The sequence below is a fragment of the Chiloscyllium punctatum genome, chromosome 32 (genome assembly GCF_047496795.1).
Source record: "Chiloscyllium punctatum isolate Juve2018m chromosome 32, sChiPun1.3, whole genome shotgun sequence".
Lineage (NCBI taxonomy): Eukaryota > Metazoa > Chordata > Chondrichthyes > Orectolobiformes > Hemiscylliidae > Chiloscyllium > Chiloscyllium punctatum.
The window spans coordinates 30,305,332-30,332,448 of NC_092770.1; the positions used below are offsets into that span (position 1 = coordinate 30,305,332).

The 27,117-nt window shown below is 45.2% G+C and overlaps 1 protein-coding gene across 3 annotated transcripts in view; it reads right to left on the reverse strand.

Moving 5' to 3' along the window:
• Positions 1 to 27,117, reverse strand: part of nr1h4 (nuclear receptor subfamily 1, group H, member 4) — a 125,000-nt gene that overhangs the window by 43,343 nt on the left and 54,540 nt on the right. For all 3 annotated transcript variants that reach the window (XM_072551979.1, XM_072551977.1, XM_072551978.1), the window contains 3 exons: positions 15,295 to 15,435; positions 4,421 to 4,554; positions 1,371 to 1,469 (listed from right to left, as the gene is read on the reverse strand). In XM_072551979.1, the coding sequence (XP_072408080.1) occupies positions 1,371 to 1,469; positions 4,421 to 4,554; positions 15,295 to 15,435 (374 nt within the window). The remainder of the gene's footprint in view (positions 1 to 1,370; positions 1,470 to 4,420; positions 4,555 to 15,294; positions 15,436 to 27,117) is intronic.

The following is a 27,117-nucleotide window of genomic DNA, read 5'->3' on the forward strand; positions in this document are numbered from 1 at the left end:
CTCTTGGATTCAATCATTGAAGTTCTTTTCATACATTCCCTTCTTGCGGTTTTACAAGATCAGAGAATGGGTCAGTATCTTGAGATGTTGAATTCTCTTCCAATCTTTCTTCCCTCAGTTAGGGGTGTGTGTGTGTGTGTGTGTGTGTGTGTGTGTGTGTGTGTGTGTGTGTGTGTGTGTGTGTGTGTGTGTGTGTGTGTGTGCGCGCGCGCGCGCTTGACTGGGCATCCCTAGCAACATCAAGTTTTGTTGCCCATCCCTAATTGCCCTCGGGAAGGTGTGGTAGAGTACCCTTTTGAAATTAGACACCCACTTTGCCATTAGGGAGGAAATTCCAGGATTTCGATTCAACGACAGTGAAGGAACTGCGATATATTTCCAAGTCAGGGTGGTGAGTGGTTTGAAGGCGAGCTTGCAGGGGGTGGTGTTCCCATATAGCTGCTGCCCCTGTCCTTCTAGATGGAAGTGGTCATGGGTTTGGAAGGTGCTTACTGAGGATCTTTGGTGAATTACTGCAGGGCATCTTGTGGATAATACACACTGCTGCTATTGAGCGTCGGTGGTGGAGCATATTTATGAGTGCGTTGCCAATCAAGCAGCCTAGCTTGATCTGGGTAGTATTGTGTTACTGGAGTATTGTTGGGACTGCACTCATCTAGGCAACCAGGGAGTATTCCATCACAGTCCTGACTTGTGCCTTGTAGATGGTGGACATGCTTTGGGGAGTCAGGAGGGGAGTTAATCATTCTGTGACCCAGATTCGGGGCTATAGGATTATGAGACCATTCAATCAGCACACAGAGTAGGGAGTGGCAGTAACGTTATTAGACTCATCATTACAATGGTGACTGATTAAATTGAGAACACAAACAGAACACAATGATGGCATGCCACTTCAATACAGCCTTCAAGTTAAGAGACACAAATGAATTATACATTATGAAATGTGCAGTTGCTTGGCACTTTTTAATGGTCATTTTTATTTAATGCGCATTTACTTAAGTGATTGATTTATTGCTTTGGATTTATTTTATGAAATATACATTCCACTGCTTTGTAGATCCACATCTTTCTGAAATTTCCTCGCCCAGGTCCCAAAGGAGAGAGAAATTGAAAAGTTCCTCAGTGAGAAAATGTTGGGGATCTCTGGCCTGGCCAATATCTTCCCATCAGCTGAACTCACTAAAACTTACATTTCTGTCATTATTCATTCATTTGCTCTTGATGTTTGCTCTGTAAACATTGGCTGCGTATTGGTCTCATCAATATAACAAAGTTTAAGCAAATTTGAAAGGGAAAAGATTAATTCATTTGCTTTTGGGATGCAAACTAACACTAAATAAAGGCACACTCATCCTCCCATTACTTACTAGCTTCTTGGTGACTTCCTGAGGGATTCGATACTTGGAAAAAGCATCAAGGATATGCCTCAGTAGATCTTGTTGCTTCTGGGTGAACTCTATTTTGTGCTGGAAGTATCAGAAACACGATCAAAACCTTAACTCAAATGTGAAACAAAGAATAATTGTGGTTCAATTGAACAATCATCCCGTATCACTAATGCAGAGTCTTCTCCCCCTGCTCTCCTGCAGATATCCCCTCCATACCCACTCCTAGGGAGACTGTGAAATTCTAGCGTTGGGGTCAACCTGACTGAGTTAGGGCTGTGACAGCAGCAACCAGGACTGATCAACGTGAAGAGTAGGTTACATAGTCCTGTCAAAAGTTGTCAAAAGTCATTCTGAAGAAGGCTGTCCAGACCCAAAGCTCTGTTTTTCTCTCTCCACAGATACAGCCAGACCTGCTGAGTTTCTCCAGCAATTGCAGTTTTTCTTATGCTCTGTCGTGGGGTGTTACTGGAATTTGATGCCATCCCAAAGTAAACTTGAACTGAGTGGCTTTCTCAGTTATTTCAGAGTGTCAACTGTGGGTCTGGAGTCACGTGTAGGCCAGACCACGTAGGGATGGCAGATTTCCTTCCCCAAAAGGAAATTAGTAAGCCAAATGAGGTTTTACGCAAGTTTGACAATAGTTTCGTCACCTTTACTGTTGCTCTAGCCTTTCCCCAGTCATCTGCTAATCACAATCATTTATACACACTCAGTTACCAAAGTTGGCTGTGCCCTCCTGATCCCAGATATCCACTTTGGATTCAGTTTGGCATTGGACCAGGCTTATGGGAAGTTCCAGGAATTCCAATCACAATGTGACATGCTGACGTTCTCGTTGACTGGGATTTCACTTTTCCCAAGTACTCAGGGCTTGATCAGAGCATGGTGGGATCTCCTGGACATCGAACACGGGGTCAAAGACTCTGGATAAGGGCTGACTCATTTCCAAGCCTCTTCCAAGGATGCCTACCTTGCAGAAGTTCTCCCCCTCCCTGTACAAGGATCTCAGGAAGTCTCTCTCTCACTGCCTCCCCCTGGTCATCCCCTCTGCACTGAAGCTTTTACTGCCCTCTCATGACCTGTCCTACCTGTTCAACTTCCTTCCCACCTATCCGCCCCATCCTGCCCTCCGACCTATCACTCTCACCTCCCCCCCCCACACATCCATTCACCTATCTCCTTCCCCCCAGCCCCACTCTCCCTCCCATTTATCTCTCAGCAGAGAGGCCACCCCCTCATTCCTGATGAAGGGCTTGTGCCCAAAACGCTGACTCTCCTGCTCTTGGGATGCTGCCTGACCTGCTGTGCTCTTCCACTCTCGACTCTAATCTTCAGCATCTGCAGTCCTCACTTTCTCCTCAACCGTTTCAGACCAACAATGGAGATGCCTTTACTTGGAGAGTTGTGAACCTTTGGAATTCTCTACCTCCAAAGGTTCTGAAAACTTGTTTGTTCAATATATCCATGACTTGCAGACAAGTTTGAACTCTTGGGGAGTCAAGGGGTACAGCGAGCAGGCAGGAAGCTGGTCAGCTACAATCAGACTGAATGCCGGAACAGGCTGGCGAGGTCAATGGTGAATAGGCAAAACCTTTTCCCCAGGGTAGGGGAGTCCAAAACTAGAGGGCATAGGTTTAAGGTGAAAGGGGGAAGGTTTAAAAGGGACCTAAGGGACCCATTTCTTCTATCGCACAGCCAATGGTTTAGACGCGTGGACAGCCCAAAGATCATGAAGCAGGAAATTCCACCAACCTCAGGCTTTTCCAAATATGACAAGAAATTAAGGTTATCTGGAAAACTGCTGTACTGAGTTATAGAGCTGTATAGCAGAGAAACAGACCCTTTGATCCAACTCGTCCATGCTGACAAAATATTCTACATTAATCTAGTCCCATTTGCCAACATTTGGCCCATATCCCTCCAAACCCTTCCTATTCATATACCCATCCAGATGCCTTTTAAATGTTGCAATTGTACCAGCCTCCACCACATCCTCTGGCACCTCATTCCATACACGTGCCACCCTCTGCGTGAAAAAGTTGCCCCATAAGTCACGTTTAATTTTTTTCCCTCTCACCCTAAACCTATGCCCCCTAGTTCTGGCTCCCTCACCTCAGAGAACAGACTTTGTCTATTTACCCTATCCATGTCCCTCATGATTTTATAAACCTCTATAAGGTCACCCCTCAGCCTCCAACGCTCTAGGGAAAACAGCCCCAGCCTATTCAACCTCTCCCTATAGCTCAAACCCTCCAACCCTGGCAACATCCTTGTAGATCTTTTCTGAACTCTTTCAAGTTTCACAATATCTTTCCTACAGCATGATATTCCAAAAGTGAATTAAGCCTGTGGTTTATATCAAACACAGAGCAATTGCTGGAAAAACTCAGCAGGTCTGGCAGCATCTATGGAGAGAAACCAGAGTTAATGTTTCGGAAAAGGTTGGTATATCCGCTAGAGAAGGCGTGTTAGGGGGAGGAAAGGAGTAAACGATAGGTGGCGATGCAGCCCAAAGAGAGAAAAACAGTTGGGCAGACAAAGGAATGGGGAAAGGTCTGCTCAACTGTGTTTCTCTCTCTCTGGGCTCACTCTCTACCAATCATTTACTCCTCCATCCCTTCTCCCCACCCCATCTTCAGCATAGATACCAACCTTTTCTGAACTACAATCAGTTTTGAAGAAGGGTCACTGGGCCTGAAATGGTAACTCTGCTTTCCCTCCACAGACCTGCTGAGTTTTTCCAGCACTTTCTATTTTTATTTCTGATTTCCAGCATCTGCAGTTTGTTGGTTTTCCTGTAGTACATTGCTGGTTAAGGAGATCCTTTGTCTATCTTCACCTTTGGTCTCCCTCTGCCAAAGACTCTCTTTTCACCAGAGCGCGGCCACTAGGCTGCTGCTGAAGGTCCCGTCACACTTGCCCCTCCCAGTAACCCCATCCCCTTTGGAAATCAAGACCATTTTTACACTTCTTCAGGAAAAGGAAATGTGAATGGCACGGTACAAAGGGAAAATGGTGAACATTTTTACTTTGTTGTGTCTTGTTGTGGAGGTCACTAGTTTGGAATCGACTCCATCAGCAGTCTCTTGGCTGGGCTCCACTGAAGGCAGTGTTGGGGCTTTCCTCAGTCGCTTTGATTTGCACTGAATTTCAGTTAATAGACCTGGAAGCATAGAATGACGTTGCTATGTTAAATTGGCTTCATTTCAAAGATTTCTAGGTACAATTCAATGTCTCCAGTGCTGTAGAACCCAATCATCACCAACGCATCAATTTTTCAAAAAACGATCTCATGAGGCCTTGCTCATCCTTACCTCTGTCACTTCCTCCAAGCCTAGCATCCTCTGAGATCTCTACACCCATCTAAATCTGGCATCTTGAACATCCCCCAACTGTGTTACTATTAAAGGAAGGATATTCTGTTGAGGCCTTTTGACCTTCTTGAGAGGAGACTAAGGAAACAGCAATTTACACCTCAGGAGATGAGTGAGTTGATTAGTTGGGAAATGGGCTCTGATTGGTCAAGCCATCAGTCAAACCTCCATTTACGCCCATGTCTTCAGCTGGGGTTCTCTCCTTACTGGCAGCTTTGCTCAGTGGTTAGCACTGCTGCCTCACAGCGCCAGGAACCCAGGTTTGAATCCAACCTTGAGTGACTGTCTGTGTAGAGTTTGTACATTCTCCCCGTGTCTGCATGGGTTTCCTCTGGGTGCTCTGGTTTCCCGCCACAGTCCCAAGATGTTCAGGTTAGGTGGGTTAGCCATGGGAAATGCAGGGTTATGAGGGAGAGTGAGTCTGAGTGGGATACGTTTTGGAGGGTCAGTGTGAACCTGATGGGCCAAATGGTCAGCTTCCACATTGGAGGGATTCTAGTACTGAACCTTTCTGCCTCTCAGGTCTCCTTTAAGCCAACCTTTAAAACCTGTCACTTTGATCAGGGCCTTTGCCCATCTGACCTAATACTCCTTATGTGGCTCAGTTCAAATTTTGTCTGATTATATTCTTGTAAATGGCCTTGATACATGTTAGTAGGGTGCTATATAAATGCCATTGAGTCATAGAGTAGAAACAGGCCCTTCGGCCCACCATGGCTGTGCTGACCAACAAACAGCAATCTATACTAATTCCATTGACCTGCACTTGGTCCATAGCCTATCGTGCCCTGGTATTTTAATTGCTCATCCAGAAGATTAGATTAGATTAGATTCCCTAGAGTGTGGAACCAGGCCCTTCGGCCCAACAAGTCCACACCGACCCTCCGAAGAGTAACTCACCCAGACCCATTTTCCTCTGACTAATGTACCTAACACTGCGGGCAATTTAGCATGGCCAATTCACCTGACCAGCACATCTTTGGACTGTGGGAGGAAACTGGAGCACCCGGAGGAAACCCACGCAGACACGGGGAGAATGTGCAAACTCCACTCAGTCAGCCACCCAAGGCTGGAATCGAACCCGGCTCCCTGGTGCTGTGAGACAGCAGTGCTAACCATTGAGCCACCATGCCGCCTCACAAAGCTTCTGGAATGTTGTGAGAGTCTCTGCCTCCATCACCCCCTCAGGCAGCACAGTCTATATTTCTACCGCCCTCTGGGTGGAAAACCTCTTTCTCAGATTTGCTCTAAACCACCTGCTCCTCACCTTAAACCTATGCCCTCTGGTCTTAGACATGTCTGTCATGGGGATAGGAAAAACATCAGCCTTAAATGCGCATTTGGGAATGAATAGGTTGAGCTGAAAATGTGCTGCTGAAAAAGTGCAGCAGGTCAGGCAGCATCCAAGGAGCAGGAGAATCGACGTTTCGGGCCGAAACGTCGATTCTCCTGCTCCTTGGATGCTGCCTGACCTGCTGCGCTTTTCCAGCAACACATTTTCAGCTCTGATCTCCAGCATCTGCAGACCTCACTTTCTCCTAGAATGAATAGGTTGAGCCAGGTTTCTGTGAGGCAGAGTGCACAGCAGTGCCACAGTTCCTGCTTGAAGCTGAGCCGTGATCTGAGTTCGTCCATCTTGTTCTCCAGAGATTGCACATTTGCTCCGAGTAAGCTAGCAAGGGGGATCTTGAAACTGTGTAGTCTTAGTCTTACTTGCAGGCCGGCACGCGTACCTGGTTTCCTCGCAGGTTTGTTACATTTGAGTGGTTCGGTGGTCTGGTGGAGTGGATTGTGTCCTATATTCTAAGTCCTTGGTAATAAAGGCAAGCCCACATATCCCTCCTTCCCCATCTGCCTACCCGTGCTGACACCTTCGGGGATCTATGGACATGTACACCAAAGTCCCTTCATTCCTCAGCACTCCCTAGGGACCTACCATTCATTGTGTATCACCTCCCACTTATCAGGATTAAATTCCATCTGCCATTGCTCTGCCCAGTTTACCAGCTGATCAATATCAGACTGTAGTCTGATCCTCCTCACGATCAACTACACCACCAATTTTGTTACATCTACAAACTTACTAATTAAACCTTCTACATTCACACCCAAGTTGTTAATGTATATAACAAACAGCAAGGGTCCCAACACCGATCCCGTGGTACACTATCGGCAGAGGCTTCCAATCACAAAAAATGGGATGTTCTTCAGAGGGTCAGTGTGGGCTTGATGGACCAAATGGCCTGCTTCCACACTGTAGGGATTCTGCAGTGATTGAGTCAATAAGAGCATGACCAATTGTCCAAATTCAATGTCATTTCCCTGCATTATTCCTTTACATTACAGACTGACGGGCAGAGGGGGTGGGGTGGCCATGTTGGTAAGGGATGATATTCAGTCCCTTGCACAGGGGGACTTAGAATCAGGGTATGTAGAGTCAGTGTGGATTGAGCTGAGAAATTCTAAGGGTAAAAAGACTCTTTTGGGAGATATCTACAGGCCCCCAAACAGTAGTCTGGATGTCGGATGTAAGTTGAATCAGGAGTTGAAATTGGCCTGTCACAAAGATGTTACTACAGTTGTTGTGGGGGATTTCAACATGCAGGTAGACTGGGAGAATCAGGATGGTATTGGACCTCAAGAAAGAGACTTTGTGGAGTGCCTCAGAGATGGATTCTTAGAACAGCTGGTGCTGAAGCCTACCAGGGAGAAGGCAATTCTGGATCTGGTATTGTGCAACGAACCAGAATTGATCAGGGACCCCGAAGTGAAGGAGCCATTGGGAAGTAGTGACCATAATACAATAAGCTTCAATCTGCAATTTGAGAGGGAGAGGGTACAATCAGAAGTGACAATATTTCTGTTGAATAAAGGGAACTATGGAGCTATGAGGGAGGAGCTGGCCAAAGTTCAATGGTGCAATACCTTAGCAGGGATGACAGTGGAGGAACAATGGCGGATATTTCTGGGTATAATGCAGAAGATGCAGGATCAGTTCATTCCAAAAAGGAAGAAAGATCCTAGAGGAGGCATGGGTGGCCGTGGCTGACGAGGGAAGTTAAGAAACATATAAAGTTAAAAGAGAAAAAGTATAACATAGCAAAGATAAGTGGGAAAACGGAGGTCTGGGAAGCTTTTAAAGAACAACAGAGGATTACTAAGAAGGAAATACACAGAGAAAAAATGAGGTACGAAGGTAAACTGGCCAAAAATATAAAGGAGGATAGTAAAAGTTTTTTTAGGTATGTGAAAGGCAAAAAAATGGTTAAGACTAAAATTGGGCCCTTGAAGACAGAAACAGGGGAATATATTACAGAGAACAAAGAAATGGCAGAAGAATTGAATTGCTACTTCAGATCTGTGTTCACTGGGGAAGTCACAAGCAATCTCCCTGAGGTAACAGTGGCTGAAGGACCTGAACTTAAGGGAATTTATATTTGCCAGGATTTGGTGTTGGAGAGACTGTTAGGTCTGAAGGTTGATAAGTTCCCGGGGCCTGATGGTCTACATCCCAGGGTACTGAAGGAAGTGGCTCAAGATATCGTGGATGCGTTGGTGATTATTTTCCAGAGTTCGATAGATTCAGGGTCGGTTCCTGCAGATTGGAGGGTGGCTAATGTTGTACCACTTTTTAAGAAAGGTGGGAGAGAGAAAGCAGGAAATTATAGACCAGTTAGTCTGACCTCAGTGGTGGGAAAGATGCTGGAGTTCTATTATAAAGGATGAAATTACGACACATCTGGATAGTAGTAACAGGATAGGTCAGAGACAGCATGGATTTATGAAGGGGAAATCATGCTTGACTAATCTTCTTGAATTTTTTGAGGATGTAACTCTGAAGATGGACGCGGGAGATCCAGTAGATGTAGTGTACCTGGACTTTAGAAAGCTTTTGATAAAGTCCCACATAGGAGGTTAGTAAGTAAAATTAGGGCGCATGGTATTGGAGGCAAAGTACCAACTTGGATTGAAAATTGGTTGGCTGATAAAAACAAAGAGTAGTGATAAACGGCTTCATTTCGGAATGGCAGGCAGTGACCAGTGGGGTACCGCAGGGATCCGTGCTGGGACCGCAGCTTTTTACAATATATGTTAATGATATAGAAGATGGATTTGTAATAACCTAATCAATTTAGGTAAAGGGGCAGTACAAAGAGATCTGGGTGTTCTTGTACACCAGTCAATGAAGGTTAGCATGCAGGTACAGCAGGTAGTGAAGAAGGCTAATAGCATGCTGGTCTTCATAACAAGAGGGATTGAGTATAGAAACAAAGAGGTGCTTCTGCAGCTGTACAGGGCCCTGGTGAGACCACACCTGGAGTACTGTGTGCAGTTCTGGTCTCCAAATTTGAGGAAAGACATTCTGGCTATTGAGGGAGTACAGCGTAGGTTCACGAGGTCAATTCCTGGAATGGCGGGACTACCTTACGCTGAAAGACTGGAGCGACTGGGCTTATATACCCTTGAGTTTAGAAGATTGAGAGGGGATCTGATTGAGACATATAAGATTATGAAAGGATTGGACACTCTGAAGGCAGGAAACATGTTTCCGTTGATGGGTGAGTGCCGAACCAGAGGACACAGCTTAAAAATACGGGGTAGACCATTTAGGACAGAGATGAGGCGAAACTTCTTCACCCAGAGAGTGGTGGCTGTGTGGAATGCTCTGCCCCAGAGGGCAGTGGAGGCTCAGTCTCTGGATTCATTTAAGAAAGAGTTGGATAGAGTTCTCAAGGATAGTGGAATCAAGGGTTATGGAGATAAGGCAGGAACAGGATACTGATTAAGGATGATCAGCCATGATCGTATTGAATGGTGGTGCAGGCTCGAAGGGCAGAATGGCCTACTCCTGCACCTATTGTCTATTGACTATTGTCTATTTGGAAATGAAGCAACCTCTAAACATACTCAGAGACTGAGTTTCTACAGCCCTCTAGAAGACAGAATTCTAAAGCTTCACCACCTTCTGACTGAAAAATATTCTCCTTACCCCCGTCCTCAGTGGCTTTACCTGTATTCCACCTCTGGTTCTAAATTCCTCTAGCAGGGGAAGCTCCTTAGCTGCACCTACCCTCTCTACTCCTTTGAGTAGTTTGCAGGTTTCAATGAGATCACTTCCCATCCTTTTGAAAATTGGGAGAACATAGGCCTAGTTTTCCCAATCCCTCTCTATCGGACAGTGCCATCACTCTGGGAACAAGTCTGGTGAATCTTTGTTGCACTCTCTCTATGGAAATTATATCCTTCCTGAGATAAGGAGAGTTGAAAAGTGTGGTGCTGGAAAAACACAGCAGGCCAGGCAGCATACGAGGAGCAGGAGAGTCGATGTTTCTGGCATAATGTGTCAGGAATGTGTCAACTCTCCTGCTCCTCGGATGCTGCCTGACCGGCTGTGCTTTTCCAGCACCACAGTTTTCGACTCTGACTCTCCAGCATCTGCAGTCCTCACTTTTTCTGAGATAAGGAGACCAAAACCATGTACAATATTGCAGGTGTGGTCTAACCAAACTCCTGCACAACTGAAGCAAGACTTGGGTACTCATATTCTCTTGTGATAAAGGCTAAATTTCTATTGGCCTTCCTAATAGCTGATTACACCTTTCTGTTAGTTTTCAGTCCCTTATCGACAAGGACATCTAAGTCTCTTTGTACATCTCCACTTTCCAACCTCTTACCATTTAAGAAATATTCTGCACATCCATTCCTCCAACCGAAGTGGGCATCCTCATATTTTTCCACATTGTACCGAAAATGCCACTAAGCAATCCAGAATTCCAGGCTAATGCTCCAGGGACACAAATTCAAATCCCGCCATAGAAACGGACGGAATTTAAATTGAATTTGTCAATCAGGAATGGAAACGTTATCCCGGTAATGGCGACCAGGATAATGACTGTCGATTGCTGTAAAAACCCACCTGGTTCACTGGGGACCCTTTGGGAAAGAAATCTGCCATCCTCACCTGGTCTAACTTTCATGTGACTCCAGAGCCACATCTTAACCACCCTCTGCAATGGCTGATCAAGACATTTAGATCAAGGGGCAGTTAAGAATGAACAATAAGATTAGATTACTTACAGTGTGGAAACAGGCCCTCTGGCCTAACAAGTCCACCCCAACCTGCCAAAGCACAACCCACCCAGGCCCATTCCCCTACATTTACCCCATTCACCTAACACTACAGGCAATTTAGCATGGCCAATTCACCTGACCTGCATATTTTTGGACTGTGGGAGGAAACCAGAGCACCCGAGGAAACCCACGCAGACACGGGGAGAATGTGCAAACTCCAGACAGACAGTCGCCTGAGGCGGGAATTGAACCTGGGTCTCTGGCGCTGTGAGGTAGCAGTGCTAACCACTGTGCCACCGTGCCAGCAACACTGATGTCTACTGAACAAATAGAACAAACTGATTGAGGCTGCGGGATGATAACAACTTGCATTTATATTGTGTCTTTGATGCACTAAATACATTCACAGGAGTGTTAACCAGGTTGCCAGGGTTGGAGGGTTTGAGCTATAGGGAGAGGCTGAATAGGCTGGGGCTGTTTTCCCTGGAGCATCGGAGGCTGAGGGGTGACCTTATAGAGGTTTATAAAATCATGAGGGGCATGGATAGGGTAAATAGACGCAGTCTTTTCCATGGGGTGGGGGAGTCCAGAACTAGAGGGCATAGGTTTAGGGTGAGAGGGGAAAGATATAAAAGGGACCTAAGGGGCAACATTTTCACGCAGAGTATGCAATGAGCTGCCAGAGGAAGTGGTGGAGGCTGATACAATTAAAGCATTTAAAAGACATCTGGATGGGTATATGAATAAGAAGGTTTTAGAGGGCAAATGGGCTAAGTACTGGGAAATAAGACGAGATTAAATCAGGATATCTGGTTGGCATGGACAGGTTGGTCAAAGGGTCTGTTTCTGTGCTGTATAACTCAATGACCCTAAATGAAACTTTGGTACTGAGCCAAAGGGCAGGTGAGCACAAAGCTTGTTTAAAAAGTAGGTTGTGAGAGGCATATGAATGGTGAATAAAGACAAAAAGGTTTAAGGAGGAAATTCCAAAGCATTGGGCTCAGATATCTGAATGTACAGCGACCACTGCGAGAGCGATGGATGGTGAGGAAGTCAGGATCAGAGGGTCACAGAGGTGTCGGGGAAGTAGGAATTCTAGGGATGGGGAGGAGCAAGGCCAGGAAGGAGTTTGACAGTGGGGAACAGCATTTAACACTGACAGTCTGCTTCACAGGCAAACTAGAGAGGGTCAGTGAGGTTGTGGGGGACTGGCGTGAGTTAGAAGTTTTCAAGCTGAGCACAGGGGAAGGTGGGTGGCTAGCCAGAAGAGTGCTACAAATAGTCAAGTCCGTACAATATTTATAAATAACAGTGATGATCAATTCATGAGCAATTTGAGCAGCCCATCTTGGAGCTTAATGTTTCCATTACTCAGTGCCCAGAATAGCGCCATCTCACTCACTGACACGGCCTTTAATGTAACCTCACTTGCACCTTCTGCTTAAGACTGACCTTTCAACCTCACTGGGAATTAAATCTTGACTCTATCGAGCTTTTAACGAGATGTCACTTCAGAATGACAGAGGAAGGGATGGGCCCTGTCAGAGATTTCAACTTGAGGGCTGTATTTTACTCATCTCCCAGGAGGAGGGAAAAATGATATTGCCAATCTTGGTATACAGAGAGAGCAGAATGATTGAATCGGTGTAGACCCACCCATTCTACATGAGTTACGGCCGATTTTCAGACACAAAAACAAAGTTTAAAGACAGACATTGACTGAAAATGATCTGATAGGATTCTGTCCTGAATATCCACGGAATATTTTCATGCATTGGGCAACTTGTATTTTCTGATAAAACCAGTTTAGATATCAAGAGGACAGTGCAAGGGGACTGCAGAGAGATAGAGACAGGTTGGCAGTATGGGCATGAATGTGGCAGGTGGATAAAATATAGGGCATTATGAAGTTATCCACAGAAGGTACTGGTGGAACTCAGCAGGTCTGGAGGCAGCTGTGGGAAAGGAACAGAGTTAACATTATAGAGTCATAGAGTCACACAGCATGGGAACAGAAACGCACTCTTCTATCCAACCAGTCCACCCTGATCATATAATCCCAAACTAAGCTAGCCCCACCTGCCTGTGTATCGCCCATATCCCTCCAAACCTTTCCTATTCGTGAACTTATCCAAATGTCTTTCAAATTCTGTAACCTTGTATCTAATACTTCTCCTGGCAGTTCATTCCACACGAACCACTCACTGCGTAAAAACGTTGCCCCCTCATGTAGTTTTTAAAACTTTCTCCTCCCACCTTAAAAATATAGCCTCTAGTTTTGAACTGCCCAACCCAAGGGAAGAGACCCTTGCCATTCACTTTATCCAGCGTGCTAAGTGCCTTCTTAACCACGCTGTCTATCTGTGATACAAATTTCAGAGAGTTGTCTACCTGAAGCCCAAGGTCTTCTCTGGTTCAAAGGTACAGCCACATGAGACTCAAAATGTTATCTCTAGTTCTTTCTCCACAGAAGCTGTCGGTTTCTCCAGCACTATCTGTTTTCCTTCAGATCTCCAGCACTAACAGTACTTTGTTTTTATTTTATGTGAGATTAAATCATTTTTTACAGAAAATCATCATAACATTTGAATGGTGAAGAATGGGGAAACGTTTACATTCAGAGTGACCTTGCACAAGTGAACATGAAGGTGCTGCAAACAATGAGGAAGGAAAATGATACTTTGAGTTTTGTTACAAAGTGATGGGAGTGCATGAGTAAAGCCATCTCAGTGCAGTTATGCAGAGCATTGGAGAAGCCACATTGACAATATCAAATGCAGTTTGATCTCCTGACCCAAGGTAAAGGTAGATCCATCATTGTCCCATCGTCATTGGAGAGAAAGGGTTGGGAACTTTACCTGAGGGTCACCATGCTGCAGGTTCATAGAATCCCTACAGTGTGGAAACAGGCCATTCGGCCCAACAAGTCCACATCAACCCTCTGAAAAGTACCCCACCCAGACCCATTCCCTTATCCTATTACTCTATAGTTCCCCTGACTAATGCATCTAACCTATACATCCCTGAACACTATGGATAATTTAGCATGGCCAATTCACCCAACCTGCACATCTTTGGACTATGGGGGGAAACCCCCACAGACAAAGAGAGAATGTGCAGACTCCAGACTGGAATCGAACCCAGGACCCTGGCGCTGTGAGGCAACAGTGTTAACTGATGAGCCACTGTGCCACCCCGGTGAAAGGTGAAGTTAGAGAAGGCAGGATGTTCAAAGTGACATCATTCAGGATGGGAATTAAAACCTGTTAACAGCCATTCAGCCAACTGAGCTAACCAACTGTCCAAGGAAAGTCATACCTGCCCCAGAGGGAGTACAACAATCCAGGCTGGAGTTTGGAGTTAGTGGGCTGTCCTATGAGAAGAGATTGTGTAGAGTAGGCCATTCCACAGACTCTGTACAAATAAAAGGTGAACACCAAAATTGAATCCCCACTACCAACATCCTGAGGGTTACCATTTGCTAGAAGCAGACTGAATTAGCCACATAAATGCTGTAGCTACAAGAGCGGGTCAGAGCTCAGGAGTCATGCAGTAGCTCACCTCCTGATTCCCCAAAACCTGTCCACTATCCACAAGACACAAATCAGGAATGTGATGGAATACTTCCCGCTTGCCTGGATGGGGGCAGCTCCAACAACACTCAAGAAGCCCGGTTAATTTGCACCACATCCACAAGCAGCCACTCCCTTCACCATCGACGCTCAGTAGCAGCAGTGTGTACCACTTACAAGATGCACTACAGAAATTCACCAAAGATCTTCAGACAGCACCTTCCCAACCCATGACCACTTCCATCTCGAAGGACAAGGGCAGCAGATACGTGGGAACACCACCCCCTGCAAGTTCCCCACCAAGCACACACCATCCTGACTTGGAAATATATCAACGTTCCTTCAATGTCACTGGGTCAGAATCCTAGAATTCCCTCCTATGGGCATTATGGGTCTACCTACAGCACATGGACTGCAGCGGTTCAAGAAGGCAGCTCACCCCCACCTTCTCAAGGGACAATTAGGGACAGGTAATAAATGCTGACCCAGCCAGTGACACATGTCCTTTGAACAATTAAAAAACATTCTGATTAAATGCTTGGTCTATTGTTTTAATATCTTCTCGCACAGTGTCAAAACTCTGCCGTAACACTCCATTTCAATGTGCCTCCAGTTTCCGCCCTAGACTCTAGAATTACTTCCACAAACCTCTCTGTTTCATTGCTGTCTTTTAAAGGTCACCCTAGAGCCTAACTCTAGCCAGGATATATCTTACCTGTCCGAAAGACTATTTCTTCCATTGAGTGTCAGTTTCTTTTGTCAGATTGTGTTCCGAGTGTGAAATGCCCTGGGGCTTTTTGCTATGTTAAAGGCACTACATAAATGCAGGCGGTTGCTGGCCTAAAGAGGATATTTGGAGTTTTGAGTTGAATGGAAGGTACTTACATTCGGCCAGCATTCCGACTTCCTTGCATTTCCTCAGGCGACACTCCTGACACCTCCGCCTCATATACATATCCATCTCACAGTTCCCTCCGTTCTTACACTTGTACACCGCGTTCTTAGTGATGCTGCGGCGGAAGAATCCTGGAGGGGGATTTTAAATGAAGAAACTTTGGAAACGTGTTGCACAGCTCAGTCCGTGAAAGTTCACTTCTGCTCAGGTCAACGCAAGTTCATCAAAACAAACCAAACTTAAATGAGAACAGTAATTCTGTTGAAAAGAGAGACGTATTGCTGCAGCTTTCCATTTCACACTCACCAGGACAAATGCAAGAGTGACAAATCTTAAACAGTCACAACAATTTATACGGCAGGAGGGAAGTGTGCTATGGCAACAGCAAAGTCTTCACAGTGGAAGACATGAGTAATATCCCAACAATTAAAGGGAGTCAGGGGGCTGAGTTGAGTATGGTTGCCATTACAAAAGAGAAAGTGCTAGAAAAGCCGAAAGGTCTTAAAATTGATAAATCTCCTGGCCCCGATGGGCTACATCCTAGAGTTCTGAGGGAGGTGGCTGAGGAAATAGCGGAGGCATTGGTTGAGATCTTTCAAGAGTCACTGGAGTCACGGAAAGTCCCGGATGATTGGAAGATCGCTGTTGTAACCCTCTTGTTCAAGAAAGAATCAAGACAAAAGATGGAAAATTATAGGCCAATTAGCCTAACCTCGGTTGTTGGTAAAATTCTAGAATCCATCATTAAGGATGAGATTTCTAAATTCTTGGAAGAGCAGGGTCGGATTAGAATAAGTCAACATCGATTTAGTCAACATGGAGGTTGTGCTTGACAAACCTGTTGGAATTCTTTGAAGAGGTGACAAGTAGGTTAGACCAGGGAAACCCAGTGGATATGGTCTATCTAGACTTCCAAAAGGCCTTTGATAAGGTGCCACACGGGAGGCTGCTGAGTAAGGTGAGGGCCCATGGTGTTCGAGGTGAGCTACTGGTATGGATTGAGGATTGGCTGTCTGACAGAAGGCAGAGAGTTGGGATAAAAGGTTCTTTTTCTGAATGGCAGCCAGTGACAAGCAGTGTCCCACAGGGTTCAGTGTTGGGGCCGCAGCTGTTCACATTATGTATTAATGATTTGGATGAAGGGACTGGGGGCATTCTAGCGAAGTTTGCCAATGATACGAAGTTAGGTGGACAGGCAGGTAGTACTGAGGAAGTGGGGAGGCTGCAGAAGGATCTAGACAGTTTGGGAGAGTGGTCCAGGAAATGGCTGATGGAATTCAATGTGCGCAAATGCGAGGTCTTGCACTTTAGAAAAAAGAATACAAGCATGGACTACTTTCTAAACGGTGAGAAAATTCATAAAGCCAAAGTACAAAGGGATCTGGGAGTGCTAGTCGAGGATTCTCTAAAAGTAAACATGCAGGTTGAATCCGTGATTAAGAAAGCGAATGCAATGTTGTCATTTATCTCAAGAGGGTTGGAATATAAAAGTACCGTTGTGCTACTGAGACTTTATAAAGCTCTGGTTAGGCCCCATTTGGAGTACTGTGTCCAGTTTTGGGCCGCACACCTCAGGAAGGACATACTGGCACTGGAGCGTGTCCAGTGGAGATTCACACGGAAGATCCCTGGAATGGTAGGTCTAACGTACGAGGAATGGCTGAAGATCCTGGGATTGTATTCATTGGAGTTTAGAAGATTAAGGGGAGATCTAATAGAAACTTCCAAGATAATACATGGCTTGGAGAGGGTGGACGCTAGGAAATTGTTTCCGTTAGGCGAGGAGACTAGCACCCATGGACACAGCCTTAGAATTAGAGGGGGTAAATTCAGAACAGAAATGCGGAGACATTTCTTCAGCCAGAGAGTGGTGGGCCTGTGGAATTCATTGCCGCAGAGTGCAGTGGAGGCTGGGACACTAAATGTCTTCAAGGCAGAGATTGATAAATTCTTGATGTCACAAGGAATTGAGGGCTACGGGGAGAATGCGGGTAAGTGGAGTTGAAATGCCCATCAGCCATGATTGAAATTCGGAGTGGACTCGATGGGCCGAATGGCCTTACTTCCACTCCTATGTCTTATGCTCTTATGATCTTATGGTGAGTGTGAGTGTGAGTAGGATTGTGAGTGGGGAGTGTGGACATGAGTGGGGAGTGGGGAGTGTGAGTGGGAGTAGGAGTGGGAGTGTGAGTGTGAATGGGGGGTGGGAGTAGGAGTGTGAGTGTGGGTGTGAGTGTGAGTAGGAGTGTGAGTGTGAGTGGGGAGTGGGACTGTGAGTGTGGCTGTGAGTAGGAGTGGGGAGGGTGAGTGTGAGTGGGGAGTGTGAGTGTGAGTAGGAGTGGGGAGTGTGAGTGGGAGTGGGAGTGTGAGTGAGAGTGTGAATGGGGAGTGTGAGTGTGAGTGGGGAGTGTGTGAGTGGGGAGTGTGAGTGGGGAGTGTGAGTGTAGTGTGAGTAGGAGTGGGGAGTGGGAGTGTGAGTGTGAGTGGGAGTGTGAGGGTGAGTGTGTGAGTGGGAGTGGGGAGTGTGAGTGGGAGTGGGAGTGGGAGTGTGAGTGGGAGTGTGAGGGTGAGTGTGTGAGTGGGAGTGGGGAGTGTGAGTGGGAGTGGGAGTGGGAGTGGTAGTGGGAGTGTGAGTGGGAGTGGAGGGTGAGTGTGAGTGGGGAATGTGAGTGTGAGTGGGCGTGTGAGTGGGGAGTGTGAGTAGGAGTGGGGAGTGTGAATGGGGAGTGGGAGTGTGAGTGTGAGTAGGAGTGGGAGTGGGGAGTGTGAGTGTGAGTGTGAGTGGGGAGTGGGGAGTGGGAGTGTGAGTCTGAGTAGGAGTGGGAGTATGAGTGTAAGTGTGAGTGTGAGTGGGGAGTGTGAGTGTGAGTGGGGATTGTGAGTGTGAGTGTGAGTGGGAGTGTGAGTGTGAGTGGGGAGTGTGAGTGTGAGTGTGAATGGGGAGTGTGAGTGTGAGTGGGAGTGGGGAGTGTAAGTGTGAGTGTGAGTGGGGAATGCATGTGTGAGTGGGGAGTGTGAATGTGAGTGGGGAGTGTGTGAGTGTGAGTGAGAGTGTGAGTGTGAGTGGGGAGTGTGAGTGTGAGTGGGAGTGGGGAATGTAAGTGTGAGTGTGAGTGGGGAGTGTGAGTGTGAGTGTAAGTGTGAGTGGGGAGTGCGCATGTGAGTGGGGAGTGCGAGTGTGAGTGGGGAGTGTGTGAGTGTGAGTGGGGAGTGTGAGTGTGAGTGTAAGTGTGAGTGTGAGTGGGGAGTGCGCATGTGAGTGGGGAGTGCGAGTGTGAGTGGGGAGTGTGTGAGTGTGAGTGTGAGTGTAAGTGTGAGTGTGAGTGGGGAGTGGGGGGTGGAGGGTTGGTGGTGGTTTCCCCCTATTGAGGGACATTGAGATTCCAGCAATGCTGTGATGCAGACTTGAAGGTCAGGTCTCAGTCCTGGAAAATAAGACAATAGAAAACGCGTGTTCACCTCTCCAATGCATTCAGGGCCTGTGTGTGCACGACTCTCACTGATTCTGTCCTTCAGGATCCACTGGAAAATGCTTCAATCCAGCTTTTACTCCTTTCTGGGAGCAGATCTGATTTTCAGACATTGGAATTTTTAGAAAATGGAGAGTATTTTCAGAGCTGACTCATTAAACCAGGGGGGCTTCCTTGCCCTCTCAGCAGAGTGTCAAAGATTACACATCACTGTTTTGAAAAATGGCACAGATGTCAGCGATTGACCAATATTTATCTCTCAATCAACATCAGATGAGGACCTTATCATTTATCACACTGATGACGTTTGGAGTTTGCTGTGTATAAATTAGCTACAATACAGTGGGGACGACCTTCCCAAATGTTTCATTAGCTGGAAAGCTCTTTGGACATCTTGGGGTCATGAAGGTGCTTCTCTGATGCAATCGGTGACCTCCAACCCTCTCCTGTTTACAGACAAGTGGGTATTATATACAGCGCTAGATTAACATTGAAGTTAGTTACACTTTAATCACAATAAACACATATTATTGAAATTAGTTAAGCCTCAGCTAACAGGCAAACAAAGCAGAAAGAAACTGCAGTTCACTGGCTCAATCCGGCAATTTAACTAATGAGGCATCAACATTACCAAATGAGTCCTTTATACAGAAGGTTATATTCCTTTTAAATCAATTGTTAAACCCCTCTGAGAATTATTGCTCCTTTTCCAAAGATTGTGAGAGTTGTGCGAAGTGTTGTTAAACTTTAAACTGCTTTAAATTTTACTTATCACGCCATTTGTTAATCTTCATGACTCAATTGGCCAATAAAAAATACTTCGATTTCCACACTATCTGGGAGTTAGACAATGTGAAATGAAGGGCATTAAGAAAAATGAAATGAAAGAAATTATTGAGATGTAGGAACAAAGGGACCCGGGGGTATATCTGTTCAAATACAGGTCATTCTGCTACAACATGAGCTTCATTAATGCGAATCCGCTTTAATATGATTGACAAATTGAGGATGCTGTTTCTAAAGCATGAACTTTTAACCTGTGTTCGCTGTAACGCGATTATATCACCAATGCTTTGAGCACTGTTCCTAAAGTACAATGTCTCTGTAACACAGGGTTGCACAAGAATGTAACCAGAGCATTAGTAGAAGAGCTGACTGCAGTCGATGGGGTGGGAAGGGCGTTCATAAGGCATGTAGGATTTTATAAATAGAGTCATGGAATACAAAAGCAAGCATGTTCTGGTAAACCTTTGTTAATCCTTGTTCCTGGTTTTAACTGGAGTATCCGTTCTGGTCACCATGCAATGTTAAAGCTTTGGAAATGGTACGGAAAGGTTGATGAGGTAAGGCCTGTGAAGGTCTCAAAAGTTTCAGCCATGAGGACAGGTTGAGGCACGTCTCCTTGGAGAAAATGAAATAGAGAAGAGATTTGATTGAAGCATTTAAAAGCATGAAGAGGCTGGACAAAATGAAATCGGATAAGTACAGTACTTGGGAAACAGAAATTTACAATGGTACGGGACTGGAGCAAGTGAGTGAGACTAATTGGATAGCTTTTCCAGACTGCATTGAGGGCTGAATGGCCTCTTTCTGTGATCTACGTGAACATTAACAGGGAAAACCATTCCCATTGGGAGACGTTGAGCATTGCTTCTTTCACCAGTCATTCTGAACCAGTGGTGACAGGAGGTGAACTGTTTCCACACCGTGAGTGATTAGGATCTGGATTGTGCTGCACAGTGACTGTGGTGGAGGCTGGTTTGACTGAGGTTTTAAAAAGGCAATTGTATAGTTAGCAGAAGAGAAAGTTACATGCAGTAAACCTTACAGTGGGAGAGGGAACGTTCAGTCTACATGCTGCACTAAAGTAACAACTACATTGGCAGCACAAGGGGTCACTTTCAGGAGTTAGACACCAAATTAAGAAGCAGGACTTCAAAGGATAGTATTCCCTAGATTCTCTAAGGGGAGACAATGGTATTATCAACCCAGAGGACCCCAGTAAAGATCTGGGAACAGGTTCAAATCCTGCCATAGTGGATGGTGCAATTTAGATTCAATTCAGGAAAAAGATCTGGAATTAAGAGTCTAAAGATGATTATGAATTAATTGTCAGGAAAAACCCATCTGGTTCACTAATGCCCTTTAGGGAAGGAAACTGCCATCCTGACTGGCCTACATGTGATTCCAGACCCACAGCAATGTGATTGACTCTTAAACTGCCCTCTCGGTAATAGTCAGCCTAGTCAGCAATGCCCTCATCCCATGAATAAAACAAAACTACCTGAGCCATGTGTAAATTGGCATGGGAGGAAATAGAATTAGAGAAGTGATTGTGTGGCTCAAAGACAGTTGTGGAGGAGGTGGGCAGTGGTTCATGGGCATTGGCATCAGTACAGGGAATAATGGAGGCTGTGCCATTAGGAAGCTTTACACCTGAACCAGTCTTCCAGCTGGCCACAAGATGAGGAAAGTAGAGAGGGTTCTAAACTAAATAGAGGGACAAAGGATCAAATTTCGGTTGATGTGGGAATCAAAGAGTGGAGATGAAGCAAGGAAAGAAATATAATAAAATGGGAAGTGATAAACAGGAAGGAATAGGGCGAAACCTAAGAGCAAACAAACATAGGTGCAGAGGTTTCAAAACAATAAAGACAAAATTAAAAGCTCTGTATCTGAATTCATGTAGCATTCTAAACAAACCAAACGTACCGAGACTGAAAATAGAACTAATTACGTATGACCTGATAGCCATTACAGAGACGTGGCTACAGGTTGACATCGAGTGGAATCTGAGTTTTGAAGGAGGATGACATCGCAGGAGGACAGGAAGCTAGGAAAAGGCAAAGGGCTGGCTCTGTCAATAAGTTATGGTGTTAGAAGGATGGCCTAATCACAGGAAACCAGGATGTAGAAGTAGCGTGGGTAGATGATAGAGAAGTTGTACAAGCTTCCAAATAATAGTCATACAGTTATAGAGTAATACAGCATGGGAACAGGCCCTTCGGCCCAAAGTGCTCAATGCTGACCATGGTGCCTGTTCAGCCTGCATTTGGTCCCTATCTCTCTAAACCCTTCCCATCCATGTATCCATGCAAATGTTTTTAAAATGTTGTTATTGTACCTGCCTCAACTACTTTCTCTGGCAGCCCATTCCATATCCGCACCACTCTCTGCGTGAAGAAGTTGCCCCTCAGGTCCTTCCTAAATCTTTCCCCTCTCACCTTAAACCTATGCCCTCTGGTTTTCAATTCCCCATCCCTGGGAAAAAGACTATATGCATTCAACTTGGCTATGCCCCTAATGATTTTACCCACCTCAGTAATACCCATACAGTAAGATGGAGAATAAAGAAATAATAGATGGGAACTTGTCAGAAATGTTCGGTGATAATCATGAGGGGGGTTTTAATCTAAAACTCATCTAGAAAATATGGTTGGGCAAAGGCAGCTTAGAATGTTTTGGGGATAATTTCTTAGAAGAGAACATTCTGAAGCCAAGCAGACAGCAGACTAGATGACACCTGGTATTGTACAATGAGGTTGGATTAATTAATAACCTCGCAGTGAAGGTGTGCCGAATTAGCAGCAGCTATAACGTGATTGCATTTCAAGGGAGTGAGCCCAGAAATTAAACTTAAATGATGTGTGCATGAAAGCAGCTGTGCCTAAATTCAACTGGTAAAGTAGATTAACAAAAAGATCTTAATGATGCTGTGACAGACATTTAACAAGAGTATTTCAAAATGCACAGATTCAATACATTCTAATGGGTAAGAAAAGATCCTAGGGACAGCCCCACTGTCTGTAGTTAACTAGAAATGGTGTGAAGAAGATGTTATATTTAACCAAGTTATTTGGGTTTGAGTGTGCTGTGAGCAAAGAGGAACTTTTGGTGGATGCACAACACTTAGATTTCAGTTGAGAGCGTGGTTCTGGAAAAGCGCAGCAGGTCAGGCAGCATCCGAGGAGCAGGAAAATCAATGTTTCAAGCAAAAGCCATTCCTTATTTCCAGCATCTGCAGTCCTCACTTTCGCCTGAGATTTCTGGAAGGCATTTATGCCACATCAAAGGTCATTCGGGGAAATGAAAACTCACAGTGCAGGAGGTACCAGGCTAGCATGGATCAGAGATTGGCTATTGTAGTGATTGGCTGTTGTAGTGATTGGAACAAGAACCAGGTAGATCTTATTTGCTGTGAGTTCCCAAATTGAGGTTGTTAACCTAGACCAATCAGGGAGCCCTGGCTGACAGATATAAATAGGAGATTCAGAGACTCTCCTCAGTCTAGGGACTGGCTCTGAGCTGGCTGGTCAGCCCCAAGTACCATGCACCGGTAAATAAAGGGTGACTTGGTGACAGGATACCAGCCTCCGTGCAGTTATTTCAGCTGGCAATCAGGAAGCAGAGGGTAGACATAAATACACTGTTTTCTAGTTGCTGTGCCACAGGGAGCAGTGTTAGTGCCTCAACATTTTACAATCTATTTATAAATGACATGGATGAAGGAAGCAAAGGTATGTTTGCTGATGACACAGTGATCATTAGGAAAGTAAGTTGTGAAGACACCATAAGTAAGCTACAAGACAACGCAAAGATCTGGCAAATGGAGTATAATGTGGGAATAGGTGACATTGTGAATTTTGTTAGGAAGAATGAAAAAAGTCATATTGTCTAAACAGTGAGAGATTACAGCGCTTTGAGATGCAAAAGGATCTGGAAGTTCTCACATATCAAACACAAAACATTAATACACAGGCACAGCAAGTAATTAAGAAAGCTAATAGAAGGTTACCAATTATTGTGAAGGGGGTGAAAGGTTATGAATCAGTTGTAGGCCCTGGCCAGACTTGTATCCACTGAAGATCTGAAAGTAAGAGGTGACTTGAGAGAAACATTTAAGATTCTGCAGGATATAGAAACATTAGATGTGGAGAATATGTTTTCATCTTTGGGAAAATCTAGAACTCAGGGTCAGTATTTAAATATAACTCCACTATTAATGGTCTTTTCTTCATCTGTTTAAATTGCACTGGAGTCTTGGAGTCAATACAGCCCAGAAACAGACTCTTTGGTCCAACCAATCCATGCCGACCATAATCCCAAACTAAATATTCTCCCCTGCCTGCACTTGGCCTATATCCCTCCAATATTTCTTATTCATGACCTTATCTAAATGTCTTTTAACCATTGTAACTGTTGCCATATCCATCACTTCCTCAGGAAGTTCATTCCACACACACACCATTTCCTGTGTAAACAAAATTACCTCTCGTCTTTTTTAAATCTTTCTCCTCTCACCTGGAGATGCAAAGGAATCTAGGAATTCTAGTGTACGAATCACAAAACATTAATTTGCAGGTACAGCAAGTAATTAGGACAGCTAATGTGACCAACTATTGTGAAGGAAATTCTATAATTCCTCTAGACCTCTGTCTTTAAACCTCTTCAGTCCTCAATGTCTCTCCTTTAAGATGGTCTTTAATTCCTAGCATTTTGAACAATCTTTTATCACCTGCACTGATACCCTTCCTTTGGGTAGTTGCCCATTGTTATCTAATAATGCTCCTGTTGAGCATTTTGAGGCAGTTTACTATATTAAGGGAGGTATATAAATACAAGTTGTTATTGTTGCTGTTGGCTAACAAGTCATCCTTCTCTTAAAAATTAATCACCACGTTTTCACATGCACCACACTGTCTCTGTTTCACACAGGAAGACCATACTCTCTCTCAATGAAAGCCCTCAATATCATTTACTCATGTTATCAAAGGAACATCAATGAACCCTCCAACTTATCATTGTGTGAGACATCAGTAGCAAAAAGAAATAGGAACTGGAATAGACCATTCGACCCCTCAAGCCTGCTCCTCCATTCATGGCTAATGACAACTTCCAAACTTTGAATGAACAATCAAATCTTTGATATGCTTTGCTTTATTACAGTGCAACAGCGACCTGGTGTCAATCTCCACTCAAGCGAAGGACCTCGATCCAGCAGAGTCCATAATGCTATCACATGCTCGGCCAACACTCACTGCTTATTTCTCATCAACTAACACCTTGGTGCAGTGGGCATATGCATTTGCCTCAGTGAATTCCAGATGTTGGGATAAGGTGGAGAGTTTGACTTCTCAGGCATTACCTGCTTTGTTAGAACAATGAGTATTATGTCTGCCTCGTGTCTATATAACATGTACACATTTGTTTTAATAAGTGAGGGTGCACTAGTCTTAGCATTTTACATGTTTTGTAAAAGATGTGATGCCTACATCATCCATCTGATACTGGGCAGCCCTTGTAATACAGGTAGGAGGTGGCCACACTCAAACATGGGTGCATCAAATTCAGTACTGAGGGAACGGGCACTGTCACAGGGTTAGTACTGAGGGAGCGGGCACTGTCACAGGGTTAGTACTGAGGGAGCGGGCACTGTCACAGGGTTAGCACTGAGGGAATGGGCACTGTCACAGGGTTAGTACTGAGGGAGCGGGCACTGTCACAGGGTTAGTACTGAAGGAGCGGGCACTGTCACAGGGTTAGTATTGAGGGAGCAGGCACTGTCGGAGGGTCAGTATTGAGGGAGCAGGCACTGTCGGAGGGTCAGTATTGAGGGAGCGGGCACTGTCGAAGGGTCAGTGCTGAGGGAGTGCCGCACTGTTGGTAGGTCAGTACTGAGGGAGTGCCACACTGTCAGAAACTCAGTACTGAGGGAGAGCCGCACTGTTGGAGGGTCAATACTGAGGAAATGCTACACTATTGGAGGGTCAGTGCTTAGGGAGCGCTGCACTGTCGGAGGGTCAGTGCTGAGGGAGAGTCACACTGTTGGAGGGTCAGTGCTGAGGGAGAGTCGCACTGTTGGAGGGTCAGTACTGAGGGAGAGTCGCACTGTCGGAGGGTCAGTGCTGAGAAAGTGCCACACTGTCAGAATGTCAGTCCTGAGGGAGCGCCACATTGTTGGAGGGTCAGTACTGTTGGAGCACTAGACTGTCGGGAGTCAGTATTGAGTGAGCACTGCACTGTCAGATTGTCAATCCTGAAGGAGTGCCGCACTATCGGAAGGTCAGTGCTGAAGGAGTGTTGCACTGTTGGAGGGTCAGCACTGAGAAAGCGCCGCACTGTTGGAGGGTCAGTCCTGAGGGAGGGCTGCTCTGTCAGAGGGTCAGTACTGAGGCAGTGTTGCACTGTCAGAGGGTCAGCAGTGAGGGAGCGCCACTGTTCAGGGACTGTCATTAGCTGTCGAGTCATTACACCCCGTTAGATATTTCCTTAGAAGTGGATTTTTGAATAAGATCAGCAATGTAGCTGGGATTTTTCCCTTAACCATATCACTCCAACTAAGATGATCTATCCACTTTCACAGTCGTAGTTAATGGTTCCTTTAACAGACTATTTTTGTGACATTTTTGAAGTGATTACAGTTCGAATGAAACTTCGCAACTTTCTCACAGGCCCTTCCTATATCCATAGCATGATGTTTTGAAAATAATCAAGTCTAATTTTAGAATGATTGTGTTTTAAAAGATGATTTGAAACTGTGGCCTCACCATAACAATTAATGAAGACATTAACCTTTGAAATGAAATATTATAAAACTAGCTTGATTCATGACTTGTGCAACCAAATTGCTAAAAATTCTTTTGCTCTCACATTGAAATGAATCATAATGAGATCTGGGTATTGATGCAAGATTTAAAACACAGGGAGACAGGAGAATATGAAGGCTTGCCATTAGAATAAACAAGGTTCAGGCAGGCTTGATGGAGAGGTTGTACATTCTATGACCCAGTTTGACAGAGGGAATAAGAGATGTTGTCTGCACTTGATGATAAGTTGCTAGCCAAAGGATGCAGAAGGGGGCAGTTGAGCAGATATGTCCTTTTTAAGCAGCAAGTTGTGCTCTGTAGCACACTGTAGGCTAATTGGATAACTATTTCAAGGAACTTTTAAAAAGTTCATTCATGGGATGAGACCATTGCCTATAGGGCAGTTAAGAGTCAACCATGTTGCTGTGGGTCTGGAGGCACATGTAGGCCAGACTGGGTAAGGACAGCAGATTCCTTCCCTGAAGGACATCAGTGACTCAGCTGCACTTTTCTGACAATCAATACATGGTCATCATCAGACTGTTATTCCAGATTACTTTATTCTTTCTCTTGAATTCACATGCAACCATCTGCTGTGGCAGGATTTGAACCTGGGTCCTCAGAATGTTATCTGATTAACAGTCCAGTGATAATAGCACCAGGTCATCGCTTCCCCAAGCGCATGCAGGGACACATGTTGTTCAGTCATTTCTTCTATAACGTGGTAATCGTGTTCCTGTGCACTCCTGCGTGATAA